The 19,308-nt window shown below is 37.0% G+C and overlaps 1 protein-coding gene across 1 annotated transcript in view; it reads right to left on the bottom strand.

Moving 5' to 3' along the window:
• Positions 1-19,021, bottom strand: part of PPIL4 (peptidylprolyl isomerase like 4) — a 33,701-nt gene extending 14,680 nt beyond the window's left edge. Inside the window, exons 1-10 of the mRNA XM_047101950.1 lie at positions 18,926-19,021; positions 13,430-13,497; positions 13,281-13,345; positions 12,904-13,021; positions 12,044-12,186; positions 11,452-11,548; positions 10,595-10,711; positions 5,195-5,319; positions 2,954-3,020; positions 1,194-1,305 (exon numbers count right to left, since the gene is read on the bottom strand). Of these exons, the coding sequence (XP_046957906.1) occupies positions 1,194-1,305; positions 2,954-3,020; positions 5,195-5,319; positions 10,595-10,711; positions 11,452-11,548; positions 12,044-12,186; positions 12,904-13,021; positions 13,281-13,345; positions 13,430-13,497; positions 18,926-18,995 (982 nt within the window). The 5' untranslated portion in view covers positions 18,996-19,021. The remainder of the gene's footprint in view (positions 1-1,193; positions 1,306-2,953; positions 3,021-5,194; positions 5,320-10,594; positions 10,712-11,451; positions 11,549-12,043; positions 12,187-12,903; positions 13,022-13,280; positions 13,346-13,429; positions 13,498-18,925) is intronic.
• Between the last annotated feature and the right edge of the window lie 287 nt (positions 19,022-19,308).

The following is a 19,308-nucleotide window of genomic DNA, read 5'->3' as shown; positions in this document are numbered from 1 at the left end:
TCTTTTTCTGAACTCCCACAAGGTACCATGACCTACCAAACAAACAAGCACATCACTCTCAAGTAGTGTTCTTTCTTATTTGGAAAAAAAAAAAAAAAAGAATTCATAAAAATCATGGGAAAGAAAGAAAAGTTTTATAGAAAAAGAAAGTAATCCTGGAATTCCTAGTAAAATTTAGCATGATGTGGTGAATAACTGTCAAAGTAAAATCTTCTAAAAATACTGCATCAAAAATCAAAAACTTACATTATTTTAGCATACAGACATTCAACCTTAAGTTTGACATGCTACTACCAGAAATTCAGTTGACATATATATATGCATATGTGGACAATGTCATATGCACAGGGACAGTAAAACAGAAGAACAAAAGATTAGAAACTTCACTGTCCATTAATAGAACTAGTCCAATAAATTATGATATATACATTCAATAGAAAACTGCAGCGCTGAGAATGTCGCTTTTATACACTAACATGAATTGCTCTCTTAGATGTATTATTAAATGAAAAATGCAAGATACGAAGGCAGTATATATAGCCTGCATCCATTTGTCTTATCCTTTTCCAAAGTTGAAAATAATACATATAAAATATATATATATGCTTCCTTTTTTAAAGGAGAAACCTATAAATATACATAAAATATATATGGGGAAAAAACACGTTGAGAGAAAATTCTCAACATAAAATAAATACATATGCATGTCTATTCAAAGAATGTATGCGGAAAATAAAGAAACAGGTGAGAGTGGTTACCTCTCGGAAGGGAAATGGGGTAGATGAGGTGCAGAAGTGGGAGAGTTTTTTACACCACCTTTCATGGACCTTTCCAACTTTGTACCATATGACAACGAAAACAAAAAAAAAACTGTTTGCATCTAAAAGAACCAAGCCACCACAACCATCATTTTGCAAATATCTGCAATGGTTTAAATGGGTTAAAAGTAATTTATAATACAAAGCCAGTAAATATGTTCATCATCAGCTTAAAATACACATACACACATACATACACTCCCCTTTATCTTAGATTCTCAATAGCAGCTACATGAAACCATAAATGGCAGAAGTTACATCAATGAACATTTCTCCTAATGAGCAGCACTAAGTCAAAGGAGATATACACGCAAGCACACTCACACGCACAAGCAGGCACGCTGAACAGAAACAAAGGAAGATGAACCAACATACCTTTTCCTTTCCATTTAACCTTTGCAACAGACTGGCTAAAATCCACATGTATTCTTCTGTCATCTATAAGTACATTGTCCATTTTGAAGAATGCTTTCTCACAATCTTCTTCCTGAGAGTAATTATAAAAACTCAAGCATAAATCTTTATGGAAAAGATTTCTGCAGCTTCAACAAATACTAAAAATACAAAAGTTTGTTTTTACCCAAACTAACATTTGCAAGCTTATTACACGCGAAATGTCGTTAAATGTTTTGTGCCTGTGACCCCAGGTAACTCTGGTAACAAGTGTATGAGGAACTACTACCTGCTATCATCTCCATTTTCTCAAAGAGAAAACATCAGTTTAGAAAGGCATAGAAGTTGCCAAAGGTCAGCTGGCAAAGGTGAGAGCCAGGACGTGAGCTGAGGCAGTCTGACTGTAGTGGACATACATATACTTACAAATTGTGTTCCCCAAGTCCATAACCCCTTTTACTCAAAACCCAAAAATATCCCGAAAGTTCAAAGTTGTTTTTATAAATTTGGTGTTAAAATCCATTTGACAACAAAACAGTCCCCTAACAGGAGACTATGGACTTAATTTATTCCACTTGGTATGAATATGCATTCATTTCTGTCCAGAAATTGTGATTGATTATGGAGTGCTGACCCAGAGGAGTATGACACAGTCCACAGGTGTGTGTACACACACACATACCCAATTACCTAAGTTCTGGAAAAGCCTGAAATCAGAAACAAAGCTATTCCCAATGGTGTGGATAATGGACTGTGGGCCTGAGATACCAAGGTCCTTTTACGTAAGGATTCTCCCCGTCAGCAACTTTGAAACCCCGTATTTCCATTTCGGACATCTGAACACTAGGAATGATGCATTTCAACCCAGCACTGATCAATTATCTCCTATATTCCTGGAAATGTATCCTTTGGTCTGCTCACAACTTACTACAGGCAATTCAGAGAAGCAGACAAAAAAATAAAACCTAGTTACAATCATATTTATTTACCATGTATGTCAAGAATTAAACGGATCATAAACTCCATGAGGATACAAAGCTTTAGCCATCTTTGTATCTATATCATTTAGAACATCATCTGGTACATGGTAGGCAATCACTGGGGGCATAATTTTAATCAAGTCACATGACCACTATGTGTCTCCACTTACTTATTTGGAAAAGGAGGACAGTACCTATTCTCACAGAGTTGTAAGGATTAAATGCATATCAGGTAGTGTAACACCTGGCTTAAAGAAAGCTATTTGAGTAACATAAGCTCTCATCATTATTATTATAGATCTAGAAGGTACCATCTAATCCAATATTCAGGTTTTATTTATAAGGAGGGTAATATCTAGAAATGAGAGTTCCAGATAAACTGTCAAATATAATAGTGACAGAGCTCAGATTAACACCTAGAACTTTATACTCAGTCTAGTTCTCTATTATTCAATTACAGATGTATGTAAACAATGCTGAAAAATCATTTCTACAACATGGAAGACATTACCTAAAACGTTAAAGTTTTAAAGATACACTCAGACTGTACCTGAATCTAAACTAAAGGTACATATATTAACACCAACAGATGTTGTATTTATTTAAATAGAGGGTATAATAAAATTATTTTTCTCGGGTGCCTAAAGGGCAAATTAATTTTCTAATCTCAGAGACTGGAAAAATTTTATAATTTTTCATACTTTTTAACACTATATAAGAGCAAAATAAATATAAACTTAATATATCTATATAATGACCTACCTTTTCAAATTCAATAAAAGCATAACAAAGGGATTCTCCTGTCTTCCAATCCCGGATAACTTCACAACTGAAAGAAAGTTTGGAAAAAGTGACTTTAAAAAAAAAGCATTTACTCTTACTCTTCAAAAGTGAAGAACAAAATACGCCATTTATTAAAAGTCAAAGTTAAACTCATGGAACTATATTTCTCCCAGTTTCTTCAATAACAATTCAAAAAAAGTAGTTCACCGGTGTAGTAACTAAATTATCTAAATTCTACTCTAAATGCCCAATCTTGGCCTAAATTCCTAATGCACTGAAGAAAGAATAACAGTATTTACTTTACCATGCCAAAAGCAAACTAATGCTAAAAAAACTCTTTAAGTCTTTATTCACTTCTAGTCCAAATGTAAATGAATTATAGAGTATACAATGATACTGCAGAATGTACACTGTAGTATACAATGTTACTGTATGTAAATTCATACACATGTACGTGTTTAATAAGTTTATACTTTGTAGGGTTTTATTTTTTTATTTTCTTGAGAAGGAGAGGGAGTGCGCGTGTGTGCAAGGGAGGGCAAAGGGAGACAGAGAATCCCAGGTGGGCTCCATGCTCAGCACGGAGCCCAGCGGGCTTGATCTCATGACTATGAGATCATGACCTGAGCTGAAATCAAGATTCAGACACTTAGCTGACTGAGCCACCCAGGTGTGCCCTTGAATTTTAATACAAACCAAGCTCAAATTAAACTTCATAACTATAGCTATTAAATAGAACTAATCCATCTTAACAATCAAGTAAAAGGGCCAATAAGAGGAGTTGAAATCACCTGGCTTGCCCATTTACTCACATACCATAAGTCTCATTTTAAAAACATGAAATGAAATGAATAGGGAAATAAAACATTGTGAGACGAAGGAAAAGTAATCACATTATACCATATGGATCAACTGTTATGACATTTACATATATTAAAATGTAAATATGGAATAATGATCTAACCAAAACTATGACACAATCAAAGTAGTAGGAGGTATGAATGAAGATGGAGAGGATAGGAAGAGAGGTAAATCCTCACATGCCTCAGCAGGAAGTCAGTATATAATATCTAAAACTCAAAAATAAAAAGTAGCAATATAGGAGTATTTTTTGTAAATATGATATACCATAAGTACGTGGAGGAATAAAGTTGAGTAGCCATTTATGGAAAGATTTTTCTTTCAACAGGAAGAATAAAGAACGATTTCATAGGCAAAAACAAAAAAACAAATAAAAAGCCCCAAAACATAACCTAAAAGGAAATTCTAAACATAAAATAATACTTTTTAATCAATTACAGTTGACCCTTGAACAACATGGTGGTTAGGGGTCCCAGCCCCCTCCCCTGCAGTAAAAAAATAAGCATATAATTTTTGACTCCCCCAGAACTTAACTACTAATAACACAGTCAATTAATACATATTATGTATGTTACATGTATTATATACTGTATTCTTATAATAATGTAAGCTACAGAGAAGAAAATGTTAAGAATAATAAGGAAGAGAATATACATTTACAGTACAATACTGTGTTTATCAAAAGAAATCTGTGTCTAAGTGGCCCCATGCAGTTCAAACCTGCAGTTGACCATGCAGGTCAACTGTGTAATTGACCTTCCTCAAGAATATTTCCCTTTCTCACAGAAATACTAGCTTCATAGACTTTTACATTAACAATGCAGAGGAAGAAAGCATTATTAGCAAAAGAAAAAAATTTGGGAAAATTTAGATTCAAATTTATTTTGACATAGGGGTGCCTGGCTGGCTCAGTCAGTAAAGTGTGCGACTCCTGCCCTCAGGGTTGTGAGTTCAAGACCCATGGTGGGTGTGGAGACCACTCAAAAAAGAAAAAAATTAATTTTGACATAGATTGCTGGTAATTCTAGGGAGAACTTATATAAGTATTTTAAATATTAAAGATTACTGAGAATACTACAGAACTACTTAAACTGTTCCATTCACTTCCTGTCTTAGACTGAAAATATCTGTTGGAAGTGGGAGAATCATTCAATTATATATGTGTGTGTGTATTTGTGTGTGTATATTTCTATATATACACATACACATATAAATACACCTTTTTCTCCCCTGCTATGCAAAAGAGTCATCTGTAAAATTCACCAGTACAAAATTCTAGAGTTCACAGATTCATGCAAAAATGTCATTAGAAAACCACCAATACCTAGTTTTTCTAAAATCACTAATTCTAGAGATTACCTTCTTATTGGCCCAAATCTTGAGAATATTATCTCCAGATCTTCATCTGTGGTCACTGGATTCAATTTACACACAAACAGCACATTTTCTGGAGGTTTAATATCTGCATCAGGTAGGTCTCCCACCTAAATTGTAAGTAAACAAAAATATAAATCAATTCCTTTGTTGTTTCTATTCTAACTACCCTACGTATGCCCAAAATGCTGATTTCCCTAAACAACTGAATTTACATTTGAAATTACAGGCTCAGGGGCACCTGTGTGGCTCATGAGATTGAGCCCCGCTTTGGGCTCTGTTCTGACAATACAGAGCCTGCTTAGAATTCTCTCTTTCTCCCTTTCTCTCTGCCCCTTCCCCACTTGTGTGCTCTCTCTCTCTCTCAAAATAAATAAACTTAAAAAACAAAAACAAAAAGAAAAAGAAAGAAACTACAGGCTCAGGAAAAGAAATCTAAATAAGATTGCAAAATCTGAAACTATACTGTTCCTTGTAGTAATATTAATAGCTAATACTTGTCTGACTCTGACTTTGTGTGAATACCATGCTTCACACTTCACACACACTACTGCCAATTCTTAAAACAACTGTGTGGTTTCCATTTTAAAAATGAGTAAAATAAAATTCAAGAATGTTAAATAATTAGCTGAAGGCCACCCAGTAATAAGCAACAGAGTTGGGATTTGAGCCCAGATCTATCTGGCTTCAAAGTCCCAATTTTATCTCCTGTTTTTCTTTTTTCAAGTACTTCATATATTAAAAAAAAAATTATGCAAAGTATATCTAAGGAATGGAGCATGAAAATAAAAAACACCCACGATGCCAACTAGCTTAAGAACTAAAATGTCCCTTGGGGCACTTTGGTGGCTCAGTCCATTGGGAGTTTGACTCTTGATTTCGGCTCAGATCATGATCTCGCAGTTCATGGGATTGAGCTCTATGTTGGGCTCTGAACTGGTAGCCTGAAACCTACCTGGGATTCTCTCTCTCCTTCTCTCTCTCCCTGGCTATGCCCTTCCCCTGCTTGCATTCTCTCTCTCTCTCTCTCAAAATAAATAAACATTAAAAAAAAAAACAAAAACTAAAATGTCCCGATTCCATTACTCTGTCTCACCAGAGTAACAAATATCCTGCTTTTTGGTTTTACTTTTTGGCCATTCTCCTGTATCTTCAGAGCTTTCCCAAATAAATATGTATCCCCAAGCAATATAATTTAGTTTTGCTTGTTTTTAAACCTTTGAAAAACATGATCATACTGACACTAGCTTTCTGCATTAGTAATGCTCCATTCTTTCTGCATTGTTGTTTGATGTGAACAGCAATAATTCAGGGAGAGTGTTTCTTGTTTTTTACTCTCACCCTCACTATCATCTACTTCAACCAAAATGAACTCGACTTCACAACCAACTACTGCACTGAGTATGGTATCCCAGTTCTACTGAAGGACCAATGAGGGTAACTGTGGGAGAACACATAATGGAAATGGTTTCATTGTGGGAACACTGTATTTGCCATGGGCCTTTAGATGGGCAAACAATACTTCTTTATACATAAATTTGAAAACTCTCAGTAATGATTTCTGATAACATTATCATGTGAAGTATCTCCTCTTGGATAAACACACTTTAAAAAAAAAATTTTTTTTTTTTTAATCAGAAACAGTAATAAGCAACAGAGCACAGTGCTTCTGAAGCCTAACAAAAGACAACAATCTGGAGCACCTGGCTGGCTCAGTTGATAGAACATGCTTGATCTCAGGGTTGTGAGTTCAAGGCCCACACTGGGCATAGAGCTTACTTTAAAAAAAAAAAAAAAAAAATAGAAGATGAAACCTGTTAATAGTGAGAATCAAAACAACACACAACCACATATTAGAATGGCTAAAATCCAAAACACTGACAATACCAAATGCTGACAAGGATGTAGAGCAATAGGAACTCTCCATCATTACTGGTGGGAATGCAAAATGGACAGCTAGTTGGGAGGACAGTTTGGCAGTTTTTTAGAGATAAACATAATCTTACCATAAATTCCAGTAATTGCATCTTTAGGTATTTGCCCAAATGAGTTAAAAATTTCTGTCCACACAAAAATCTGTACACAAACGTTTACAGCAGATTTGTTCATACTTGACAAAACTTGGGAGCAATCAAGACACTTTTTTTGAGAGAGAGTACACACATGCACAAGCTGGGAGAGAGAGAATCCTAAGCAGGCTCCATGCCCGGCACAGAGCCCGGCGCTTGATCTCACAGCCTTGAGATCATGACCTGAGCCGAAATCAAGAGTTGTACACTTAACCGACTGAGCCACCCAGCTGCCCCAAGACATTTTTTAATAGGTGAATGTTTAAACAAACTGTGGTGCATTCCATACAATGGAATGTTATTTCGTGATCAAAAGAAACGAGCTATCAAGCCACAAAAATACACGGAGGAATCTTAAGTGCAAATGGCTAAGTGAAAGAAGGCAATCTTAAAAGGATACATACTATGTGATTCCAACTATATGTCATTCTGGAAAACGCAACTATGCAGACAGTAAAAAAAGACCAGTGGCTGCCAGGGGAGGGGGGCAGGGAGAGATGAATATGTGAGCACAGAGGATTTTTAGGGCAGTGCAACTATTATGTATGATACTGTAATGACAGATACATGTTGTTATACATTTCTCAAAACTCACAAGATGTACAACACAGAGTGACACCTAATGTAAATTATGGACTTTAGTTAATAATAATTTATCAAATATTGACTCACCAAGTGTAACATATCTACCACACTAATGCAAGATGTTAATAATAAGAGAAACTGTTGGGGAGAGGGATGAGTGTGCACAGAGAATTCTCTGTTACTTTCTATTCAATCTTTCTATAAACCTAAATCAGCCCTAAAAAATAAAATCTACTTAGGGGTACCTGGCTGGCTCAGTCGGTAGAGCATGCGACTCTTGATCTTGGGGTTGTGATCTCACCAAGCACCATGCTCGGTGTAAATATTACTTAAAAAAGTAAAATCTCTGGGGCACCTGGGTGGCTCAGTCGGTTGAGCATCTGACTTCAGCTGAGGTCATGATCTCATGGTTCATGGGTTCAAGCCCCGCATCAGGCTCTATGCTGACAGCTCAGAGTCTGGAGCCTGCTTCGGATTCTGTCTCCCTCTCTCTCTGCCCCTCCCCTGCTCACACTCTGTCTCTCTGTCTGTCTCAAAAATAAATAAACATTTAAAAAAAAGTAAAATCTTAAAAAAATATATAAACTCCAAATTTATTAAAGTCAAAGCAAAAAAAAGAATCCATGAGTCCTTAGTAAAAATGCACATATAGATAAAAAGATAAAAAAGAAGGGCCATTCCTTACAGTAGAAGGCAGACTGACAAGTGTAGAAGTAGTGGGAATTAGAAAATCACCACTCTACATTCATCAAAGTAAAGGCTGGTTGAGACAAGAATCATGAACAGCTGAGAAATCCACAGAGACAGTTTGATAAGGGACAAGATATTTGAAAGGTCTCAAATGATACAGATTGTTTACTAGCTGCAAGGGAAAAACCAAGTATGCAATGGAGACACCAGGCAGAGGATTACCTTGATCAAGTAATCAAAATGAACACTTTCCAATGAAGGGCAGATGGATATTGCGGACCTGTTACTGCAAATGTAACATCTGAGAAGGTCACTTATGTAGTATTCTGTCTGTGCACATAATCTGAATCTAATCACAAGGCAACTGTTGAATATTCTATAAAACAGATGGCTTGTATTCCTCAAAAATGTTAACAGCATGAAAAATAGACAGGTTAAGGAATTCTTTCAAAGGTTAGAAGAAACATAACTAAATGCAACAGATGATCAGTTAAGAGCTGGATTCTAGACTTTATGGGGAAAGTTATAAAGGATATTACTGAAATAACTGACAAAATTGAAACATGGGTAAAATTTTTATCAATTTTAAATTTCCGGATTTTGATAACTGTACTGTGAATATGCACAATAATATTGTTGCTCTTAGGAAATGCACACTGATATAAGAGGTAAAAAGGAATGATGTTTAGGACTCACTTTTGAATGGTCCAGAAAAAATAATATGTGTATATACATGTATAATTGGAGAGAGGAGGACGGGAGAGAGAAAGGGAAAATGAATAATCAAGCAGATGTGGCAAAAATGTTAAAAATTGGTGAATCTGAGTAAAAGGTATAGAGAAGTTCTCTGTACTACTTTTTTAACTTTCTCATAAATTTGAAATTATCTGAAAAATAAAAGGTTTTGTTATGCTAACCCAACATCTTCCTGGCATAAATTGCCTGTACTTTTGCTTTTGAAATTCTGATGCTAATATAATGTTCTTTCACTTATAAGTCACATATTCTTCCTGCCCAGTTGCTCAAAAGATTTTTCTTTTAAGTGCAGTAATTTTCTTAGAACTTGTTATTCTGTTGGTTGTTCTGGGTCAATAGTTCCAGATACACAGTGTGCTCATTAAAAAGTGTATTTTCAAATTTTTTTTTAATTCAGTAAAGTTTTCTTGAATTGTAATCTTTAATATTTGTTCCTTCAGCTTGAGATGAGAACAATGAATTTTGAAACAGGACAAGAATCTGCAAGCTCTACTATGTAAAACAATGATAATAATAAAAACTGAATTATTCATTCAAATATTTATTGATGATCTACTGTGTGATAGGTATGCCTATTCCACAAAAAATTAACAAATGGAAAAAATGTCTGGTAGGTCAATTAATCACTATTGAAGAACTGTTCCCCAAAGGACTTCATACTGTTAATAATACAAAGCAGTATGTTTTAGGGTGCTCAATTTCTACACAGGTTCCTTCATCCTGTAACTACTTAACCTCAATACTTGAGTTGTACAAAGAATTATTAATATACATAAAATTCAGTGCAATAAACACTCTTTAAAAATGAGATAAATAGGGGTACATGGGTGGCTCAGTTGGTTAAGCCATCCAACTCTTGGTTTCGGCTCAGGTCATGATCCCAAGGTCATGGGATTAAGCCCCATACTGGGCTCTGTGCTGAGCTTGGAGCTGCTTGGGATTCTCCCTCTTTCTCCCTCTCCCTTTGCCCGTCTCCCCAGCTCACACACACGCACACTCTCTCTAAAATAAAATAAATAAATGAGATGAATATAAATAATTGAAATTCAACCCATATTCGAAGTTGTATATCCACTGCCTATTTTTGAAAAAGGCACTTAGCACTATATTGATAATGGAACCAAAATTTGTTTACCTTTCATGTGTCCTATAAAATTTAATCCAGAAAAAATTCAAAGCTAAGTTTTTAATATTTTGATTATCAAAGAGCCAAAAATAAATTTGCAATGAGTTATATATTAAATAAATTTCAGAACAACTATATGACCAAAAATAATCATCTTACCATTTCTAACAGAATAGCTTGAGTTTTGGCCTCTTTTTCTGCCTTTATTTCTTCTACTTCTTCAGCTGATCTTCCTTTAAAATCATCAATTTCTTCATCTGCTCCTATTCGACCACTCTGTAAGGCAGAAGCCACTTAAAAATATACTGAAAGAATTGAAAAATCTGAGAAACATGGGAGACATGACACTTTATCCTTAGTTCCATCAAATATGTTAGAACAGAAACTCAAACAAACTTACAAGCCTCAGAAAATTATTTTAAATTAATTTGATAATATTGGCCAGACTAAGCTTCTAATTTATTGTTAAATCAAGATAAACATTTTTAAAGAAACTATCTAGTATCCAACTCAGTGCTGAATGCAGAAGATAAATGATCTTAAAAGTTAAGCACCAAATCCCAACTATAAAAATCAATTCAGCTTTGACAAAGCTTGATAAACAGAAACTTATACCTTAAAACGTAAGAGGAAAAAGTCTGCACTATGCCACAAAAATATCGAGGTTCTAGTATAGCTCCAGAGTGTCCCCAGTTGAAAAGCTCCCTTACAAGATGATGTTTAATTTAGCCTTAAAGCTATACTCCTACACAGAGTTAGGAGATAAGAAAAACATTTTCACAAGGTATTAACATAAACTTCTAGAGCTAAGGCTCTACTGGTGGAACAGAAATTGAAGAAAGAAAATCAGGGAAATGAAAAGAAATTAGGGAAAGGAAAAAATAATTCTAAACTTGTCCTAGTACAACTGATCAAGCAAGACATTCTGAAGAAATAAGTTTTAACGGACTAAAAAGCAAAATCTATGCAAAGCATTAGTATGCACATACATTCAATCACAAGAAGGCTCTACTTACATCGAGCTGTTCCCTTGTAGGTTCTGGTGATCGATCAGGGATTAATAAATCTGGAGGGTCATCAAACGGATCATCTAAAATCACTGTGTGATTTATCCTTACAAAATAAATCCAAGTCAAAAGGTTACATTTACATTATTTCAGAATCCATGTTTTACTTTTTATAAAGGTTATAACAAATGTCTTAAGTATCTCTAATGACAAAAAACCATAGGCACTTAAATTTTAATGCACAAGGATATATTACTAGAGTATCATTTATCTTAGATTTACTACTCTGCATTGCTCTAAAATAACATGTCTAATATTAACATAAATGTCTAAATCTTAGTAGTTTTGCCATTATTTCTCAATATGCATTTTTTAAAAACTAAATTAAAGGATTAATAATTCTTCCCAACATAAGCAACTATAATTAATTAGTACAAGTATAAAAATACAAAAAAATCTTGTTTACTTTATGGAGTTTTATAGTCTTGTATTAATACACATTTTGGAATTATCCAAAAACCAGTCCTGCACTTGATATCTCCACTACGTGTCAAACACTACAGTATTAAAACATTCTAGTACATTGAGACAGCAAACACACCTGATATCCTGATATGGTACAAAGTCCTTGTCAACAAAGGTCTCATTAATTTTCTTAATTATGTCCATGCCTTCTGTCACCTCACCAAACACCGTATGAACACCATCAAGGTAATCTAGATTATCTCCTGTAGTAATAAGAAACTGCACAGAAAGACACAGCAAAATATAAAAATATATCTATAATTCTAACTGAAATCAATGACAGACTGATAAAAAAAATACACAAAAGTAGTACTTCACATTAACTGTGTGGATTCTTACCCACTTGCTACTTTTAAAAAGTATTCCCTGATTGTTTAAAATAGTTGGGCAAACCAAAGCTCAGTTTCTTCACATGTGAACTGTGAGGAAAAAAAAACATCTACCCCAAAATGGGTTGTTGTAAGGATTAAACGAGACAATGAATGAAAGGTTCTCAACATGATCTGTTTTGAAGTAATAAAATACCAAAAGGAAACAGACCACAATGTCAACAGTGATGATCCATGGATAGTGGGATTGTAGATGCTATTTTCTCCCATGTACTGTTTTGTGTTTTCTGATCTCCTCATAATGGACATACCTTACATTTAAAAGAACAAAATAACTTTTTTTAAAGATTTTACTTTTAAGTCATCTCTACACCCAACATGAAGCTCAAACTCACAACCCCGACATTAAGAGTCGCACACCCGACCTACTGAGCCAGTCAGGCACCCCCCAAATTTTTTTATATAGAAAAAAATATAGTGTAATATTTTTCTTCTAACAACTATCTTTGCAATTCTCTTCTTATTGGGTAGTTTGAAAAGATAACTCTGTGGCTCTTTCTAGTCCTTCATTTTAAAACAAAATTCATCTCCTCACTCATTTCCTCACCTGAGATCCATGTTGATCACTGCCATTGTTCACCATGGACACAGTGCCTTTCTTCTTGTGCTTAATTCTTGGTACTTTTTCAGCCTCGAAAAAGCTTGCTTGATCACCATACAGTTGACTGAAAAAATACATAATAAAGCTTTAAAATATAAGTACCCTCAATATGAAATACAGAAGTTCTAGTACCAAACAGAACTGCCATTTCTTTGTAGAAATACCATTATGATTCAGAATACTCTTTTTTGCTATAGACATTTAGGGAACTTAAGGGAAAAACCTATCTTTGAACGATATTTTAAAAAGCTGATTGAAATATGCTAGTTAACACTGTTAAGAGGCAATTCTATTTTTTCTCATTTAAAAACAAAAGAACTCACCCAAAAACAGACTCTCCTCCACGGCCAGTCCCTGTAGGATCACCAGTTTGTATAATAAAATCCCTCTATAATAAGTAGGATACATTATTAAATCACAGAGTTTGCTAAGTGGTTCCAATAATAGACATGACTATTATCTACCAACTTACCTGTACATTGTGAATAAGACAATAATTGTAATATTTTATTTTGCACAACTTCAGGAAATTCAAGCAGGCTGAAAGAAAGTAAATATTAAACTTATCACAGTAGTTCACAAATACATTTTTAAGCAAGTATATGCACAGTTGGTGTAATTTAATTTCTAAATTACCATATAAACACTTCCCCCCAATGTTCAAATGTCCAAAGTCATAAAAAAGGAAGTAAGTCTAGGAATATTTTAAATCATATATATATTTATAATATATATATATCAATATAAATCAATAAAATAAATAAAATAAATATAAATCAAATCAAATAAATAAATCAATATAAATCAATATATTTTAAATCATCTTTGTATTCTCTTTTTTTTTAGGACTTCTTGATCATCCGAGCTAATGCAGGAAACTGACATTTGGGATAAGCAATCATTTATTAATGGATTAGTTTTGCAAGAGAAAAAAAAGAACAAAGAATATACTACAATATAGTATAATTATATAACACAGTATACTACATTATAATACAGTAATATATTATGTAATATAGTATATACTGTATATATATGTACGTGTGGTACATATAGAGTATACTCTTAGATGTATACTATACGAATCCAGCAGAGTACCTGTAAATGGATACAAATTATATAAATTAGAGAAAATCAAATATCTGAGACCAATTTTTTTTAGAGATTTTATTTTAAGTAATCTCTATACCCAACATGGGACTCGAACTCACAACCCCAAGCCCAAGTGAGCCAGCAAAGCACCCGAGACCAATTTTTTTACGATGATTAAATACCCCTTCACAAAAATCCATACGCTGATCATGTACCAGCTTTCTCATATAAATTCACTCACTTATTCAATAAACATTTACTGAGTACTTTTTAGGTGCCTGGCACCACTGTCACAAATGCCATTAAACCATAGTCCCTGTCCTTGACAAGTTCACAGTCTAATTGTGGAGAGATACACTAACAAGTTCTCAGAACATTAAGCCAGAAACCAGACAGAAAGACCTATGAGGCTGTCTAGAGAGCTTATACCCAAACCAAACTAGTTACAATACTGGATATACCCGATAATACCATTTGTGCCACTTAAATAGCAAAATAGTAAAAAGTGATTTTAAAAAAGCCGCAAGAGTTCAAAAGAAAGATTGCTTCCGGCCAGGAAAATTAGAAGACCTCATGGAGGTTTAAGGTGGGCATTAAAAGAACTAGACGGGCAAAAAGTAGATCGAGTAAGCATTTCAAGCTGAGAAGACACTATGAATAAGTCTAGAAGTGCAAATTTAAATGTTTTCTGAAGGGTCCGAAAGACCAGTTTATGTTCTGTAACACCCTGGTAATACTAGAGTAAGAGAGGGTAGAGAGACTGAAGGGGTAGGATGGGGCTAATCTATTGGAAGGTCTTGAACACCAGGCTCTTGATAGTTTTTCTGGAAAAAACAGATTTCTGGATTACTGTTAAATACAATGCTACAAAGTACGTATGGTACGAATGTGCAACAAAGGTACCACTCTGGTAGGGGATACTGAAAATGGGAGAGGTTGTGCATATGTGAGCATAGGGGGTATATGGGAAATCTCTCTAAATACCTTTCCCTCAATTTTACTATGAACCTTAAATTGTTCTTAAAATATAAAGTTGTTTAAAATAGGCAAGGGGGGTGGTGAACACAGAATAATGTATAGAGAAGTGGAATCACTATACTGCACCTAAAGTAATGTAACGCTATGTGTCAACTAAACTCAAATTTAAAAAAAAAAATTTTTTTTAAGGCAAGGGGGAGAATCTATAGATTAAAAGATATTTAAGAAAGGGGTGTGCCTGGCTGGCTCAGTCGGTAGATTATGGGACTCGATCTCAGGGTTGTGAGTTCAAGCCCCATGTTGGGTGTAAAGATTACTTAAAAATAAAATCTTTAGGGGAACCTGGGTGCCTCAGTCACTTAAGCGTCCAACTTTGGCTCAGGTCATGATCTCGTGGTTCATGAGTTGGAGACTGCTTTGGGCTCTGTGCAGACAGCTCAAAGCCTGGAGCCTGCTTCAGATTCTGTGTCTCCCTCTCTCTCTGCCCGTCCCCCACTTGCTCTCTCTCTCTCTCTCGAAAATAAACATTAAAAATAATTAAAAATAAATAAAAATAAAATCTTTAAAAAAAATTTTTTTAAAAAGGTATTTAAGAGATCTATCAACCAATAATGGACCCTGTATGGATCTGCATTTAAATTAGCAAATATTTTTTAAAAATTTTTTTAAATGTTTGGGGCACCTGGATGGCTCAGTCGGTTGGCCGTCAGACTTCGGCTCAGGTCATGATCTCATGGTTCATGGGTTCGAGCCCCACGTTGGGCTCTGTGCTGACAACTCAGCCTGAAGCCTGTTTCATATTCTGTCTCCTTCTCTCTATGCCCCTCTCCTGCTCGCGCTCTGCCTCTCTCTCTCAAAAATAGACAAACATCAAAATTTTTTTTTACTTTTTATTGATATTTGAGGGACACAGAAAGAGACAGAGAGAGCGAGCACTTGCGCACGCACTTGAGCAGGGGGAAGGGCAGAGAGATGGAGACAGAATCGGAAGCCAGCTCCAGACAATGAGCTGGGAGCTCGAACCCACAAGCAGTGAGATCACGACCTGAGCCAAAGTCAGACACTTAACCAACTGAGCCACCCAGATGCCCCAAAATTACCAAATATTTTTAAAACATTTATGAGACAATAATAAAATATGAATGAAATTAAAATATTATTGCTAATTTTTTAAGATATGATAATGATTTGGGGTTATGTTTTTTTTAAATAATTTTTTAGAAATTCAAAATGAGGGGTGCCTGGGTGGCTCAGTCAGTTAAACGTCTGACTTCAGTTCAGGTCATGATCTCGCTGGTCCCCGAGTTGAGCCCCACGTCCAGCTCTGTGCTGACCACTTGGAGCCTGTTTCAGATTCTGTGTCCCTCTTTCTCTCTGCCCCTCCCCCGTTCACGCTCTGTTTCTCTCTGTCAAAAATAAACATTAAAAAAAATTTTTAAATACAAAATGAGGTAATTACAGATAAAATAAATCCCATGTAATAGACTTATTACAAAAAATCCAGTATAAATGAAACAATACTGGTTATGTGTTGACAGCTCTTCATTATAGCCGGTCATTGGCGCATGAAGGTTCATTTACGTGACTCTTTCTACTTCTGTATATGTTTCAAGTTTTCTATACTAAAAAGTAAAAAAATGAAAGAAATAGAAGAAAGGGAGAGAGGGAGGGAGGAAGGAAAATAAGCCTGGATATGTTTACTATAAGTTGATAAGCAGTTACACACGTAAGTAAGTATCCAATCACATGCTTGCAAATATATACAAATGGGGTGGGCTTAGTTGTTAGCGTTCCAAACTGCAGTTGCAGAATTGCTACTTGTCTATTCTGCCTGTGTTCACTAGGTGGGCAAACCCTACTCCCTCTTGAATTCCTCACAACCCTGGGAAAAGAGGCCCCAGCCAGGTGCCCCACATGAAGAAACCAACTCAAAGAAAAGCAAACCAAGAGATGAAAAATACAATTCCCTATAACATCATTTGAACCCCTGGATCCCACCATCCTTAAAGCCAAGTTTACCCCAGTAGCAGGAGGCAATCAATTATTTTCTTTGTTTAAGCCAATTTGATTTGAGTTTCTATCATCTGCACAGAGAATCCTAACTAATAAACACACACATATACATTAGTCACTATAATGAGCCTTTAGTGTGTGAAAAGTGGCAGGCGTTGCACTAGGTGCTTAGGATAGAAAGACAAGGAAGGCACTACGGTCCCTGCTCTCGTGGAGTTTACAATCTTGAGACAAGAACTGCAAACAATTACAGGATAACAGGCAAACGATGTAACAGAATGTGTTACATGCTTTTTAAAAAGATCTTAGAGCAGAAGAAACAGATCTAACTCTGCTCAGGGACAAGGGAGAGCCTCACAGAAGAAATCATGCTTGATCCAAGGTGTGAATAATAAGCAGGAAGTCGGCCAACAGGACAACAGTAGAGAGAACTGTGGGGTAGAGGCAACAGTACGAGAAAGGCCGGGATGTATGACTGAGCATGTACTGTTGTGGGGTGGGGGTGGGGGGGGGTACAACTGAGTGTAGGATACTGTGACAGCAGGAAAGCAATTACTGCACGTGGTACTGTGGCTTGTTTCATCTTTTTAAAAAAAATTTTTTTGAATGTTTATTTTTGAGAGACAGAGAGAAAGAGCGTGAGCAGGGGAGGGGCAGAGAGAGAGGGAGACACAGAATCCGAAGCAGGCTCCAGGCTCCGAGCTGTCAGCACAGAGCCCGACGCGGGGCTCGAACCCACCAGCCGTGAGATCATGACCCGAGCCGAAGTCGGACGCTCAACCGACTGAACCACCCAGGCGCCCCTCGTTTCATCCTTTTGATGGACTCTGCGTTCCAAGGGGACAGGATGCTAATTGTAACTTATCTCTGTGGCCTCCAGCTTCTCCCTGATCTGAAACATCCTCCACTGTTGTCCCTTATCTTCCTAAAACAAGTCGGCCATGCCTCAATCCTGCTTTTAAAACTTCCAGGACCCTCATCAGTCGTCAGTAGAGCACACAAGACTATTCACATCTGACCTAACCAATATAACCTATACGACCAGACACTCAGTCTGCCATTCCGTGTCACATATCATTCCTTCAAGCCCTGCCAAACTACTTGCTGTTTCCAGAAAGTTCTAAGCAAACTTAAAAAAAAAAAAAAAAAAAAAACACCCTCACTCCCACTCATCTTTCAACGAGCTAGTTCAAGTGTTCTACTTTCTTTGCTGGCTTCACTTCTCCCCGCCCCCAGCCAGGAAGAATCACTCCTCCCTCCGGTTTCCATGGCAACTTACACATTCTTCAACCACAACACTTACAATGGGTTTGTAAGACTTAACAACACTTAAAGGGGCTCCCACGCCTATTTCTCTCGGTGGAAAGTTAGACCCTTAAGGACAAGACGCCTATCCCAGAGCTTGGCAGTCTACACAGCAGGCGATCAATGAGCGTTTGCTATGGCTCCGTGCACACCTCCGGACAGCCCTTCCTCCACCCACGCTGGATGCCCCCACTCACTGCTCCAAACACATCCTTCGTACTTCCATCAGGACTCCCTGGTTACACCCCAAGGAACACTGGTTGTGTTCCTCTCACAAGTAAAGCGCAGTACAGCCACAAAACCTACAGGCTTGGTTATATGCAGCCTGCACGCGCACACACGCACACACACAGGCATTTAATGCCACAAGCACCCGCCACCCGATTGGCCGGCACCACATTCGAGAGAGAGGCCGCTCCTCACAAAAACTTTTCCAACCACGGCCCGCTAGTGAAACAGCCCAGTCGTGGGCGCCAGGAGCCCAGAAGCTCGAACCCGGTCAAGGGGGCCGGGCAGCGAAGGGACAGTGGGGAAAGGAGAGCGCGGCCCCGGCGAAACGCGAGCGGGGCCCGGGCCTCACCGCGCGGCCGCTCCTCGGTGTACAGATCGATGACGACGTCGCCCAGAGTGGTCTCCAGCAGAACCGCCATGGCGCCCGCTGCTCCTCCGCAACAAGCCGCGGGTGTGACAGGCGCAGCCCGTCGTGGTCTACGCCACGCGTCACTCTCGGCGCGACGCCTTTTTACGTCATTCTTCCGGCGACTCCGCCCCCCTCGCGGGCGGCTCAGTCCGCGCGTTGGCTGTGTCCGCGTGGTGGTGTGCTGATGGGTCCCGCCTCTGGCGCGGTCCTTTTGAAAATCCTGGTTCGCCCCGGGCGACTGGCACGGAAGCCTGTCGCTCGAAAGGACGTCTGTAAAGGGTATTGTGCCTCTTTTGTGTCCATTTCAAGAACGAGGCGGACCT

The sequence above is a fragment of the Lynx rufus genome, unplaced genomic scaffold (assembly GCF_022079265.1).
Source record: "Lynx rufus isolate CCGP_SWC_20201006 ecotype Redwood Valley unplaced genomic scaffold, mLynRuf1.p SCAF_6, whole genome shotgun sequence".
NCBI classification, from domain to species: domain Eukaryota; kingdom Metazoa; phylum Chordata; class Mammalia; order Carnivora; family Felidae; genus Lynx; species Lynx rufus.
Note: the sequence above shows the minus strand (reverse complement) of the source record. Positions and strands in the feature narration are given on the sequence as shown.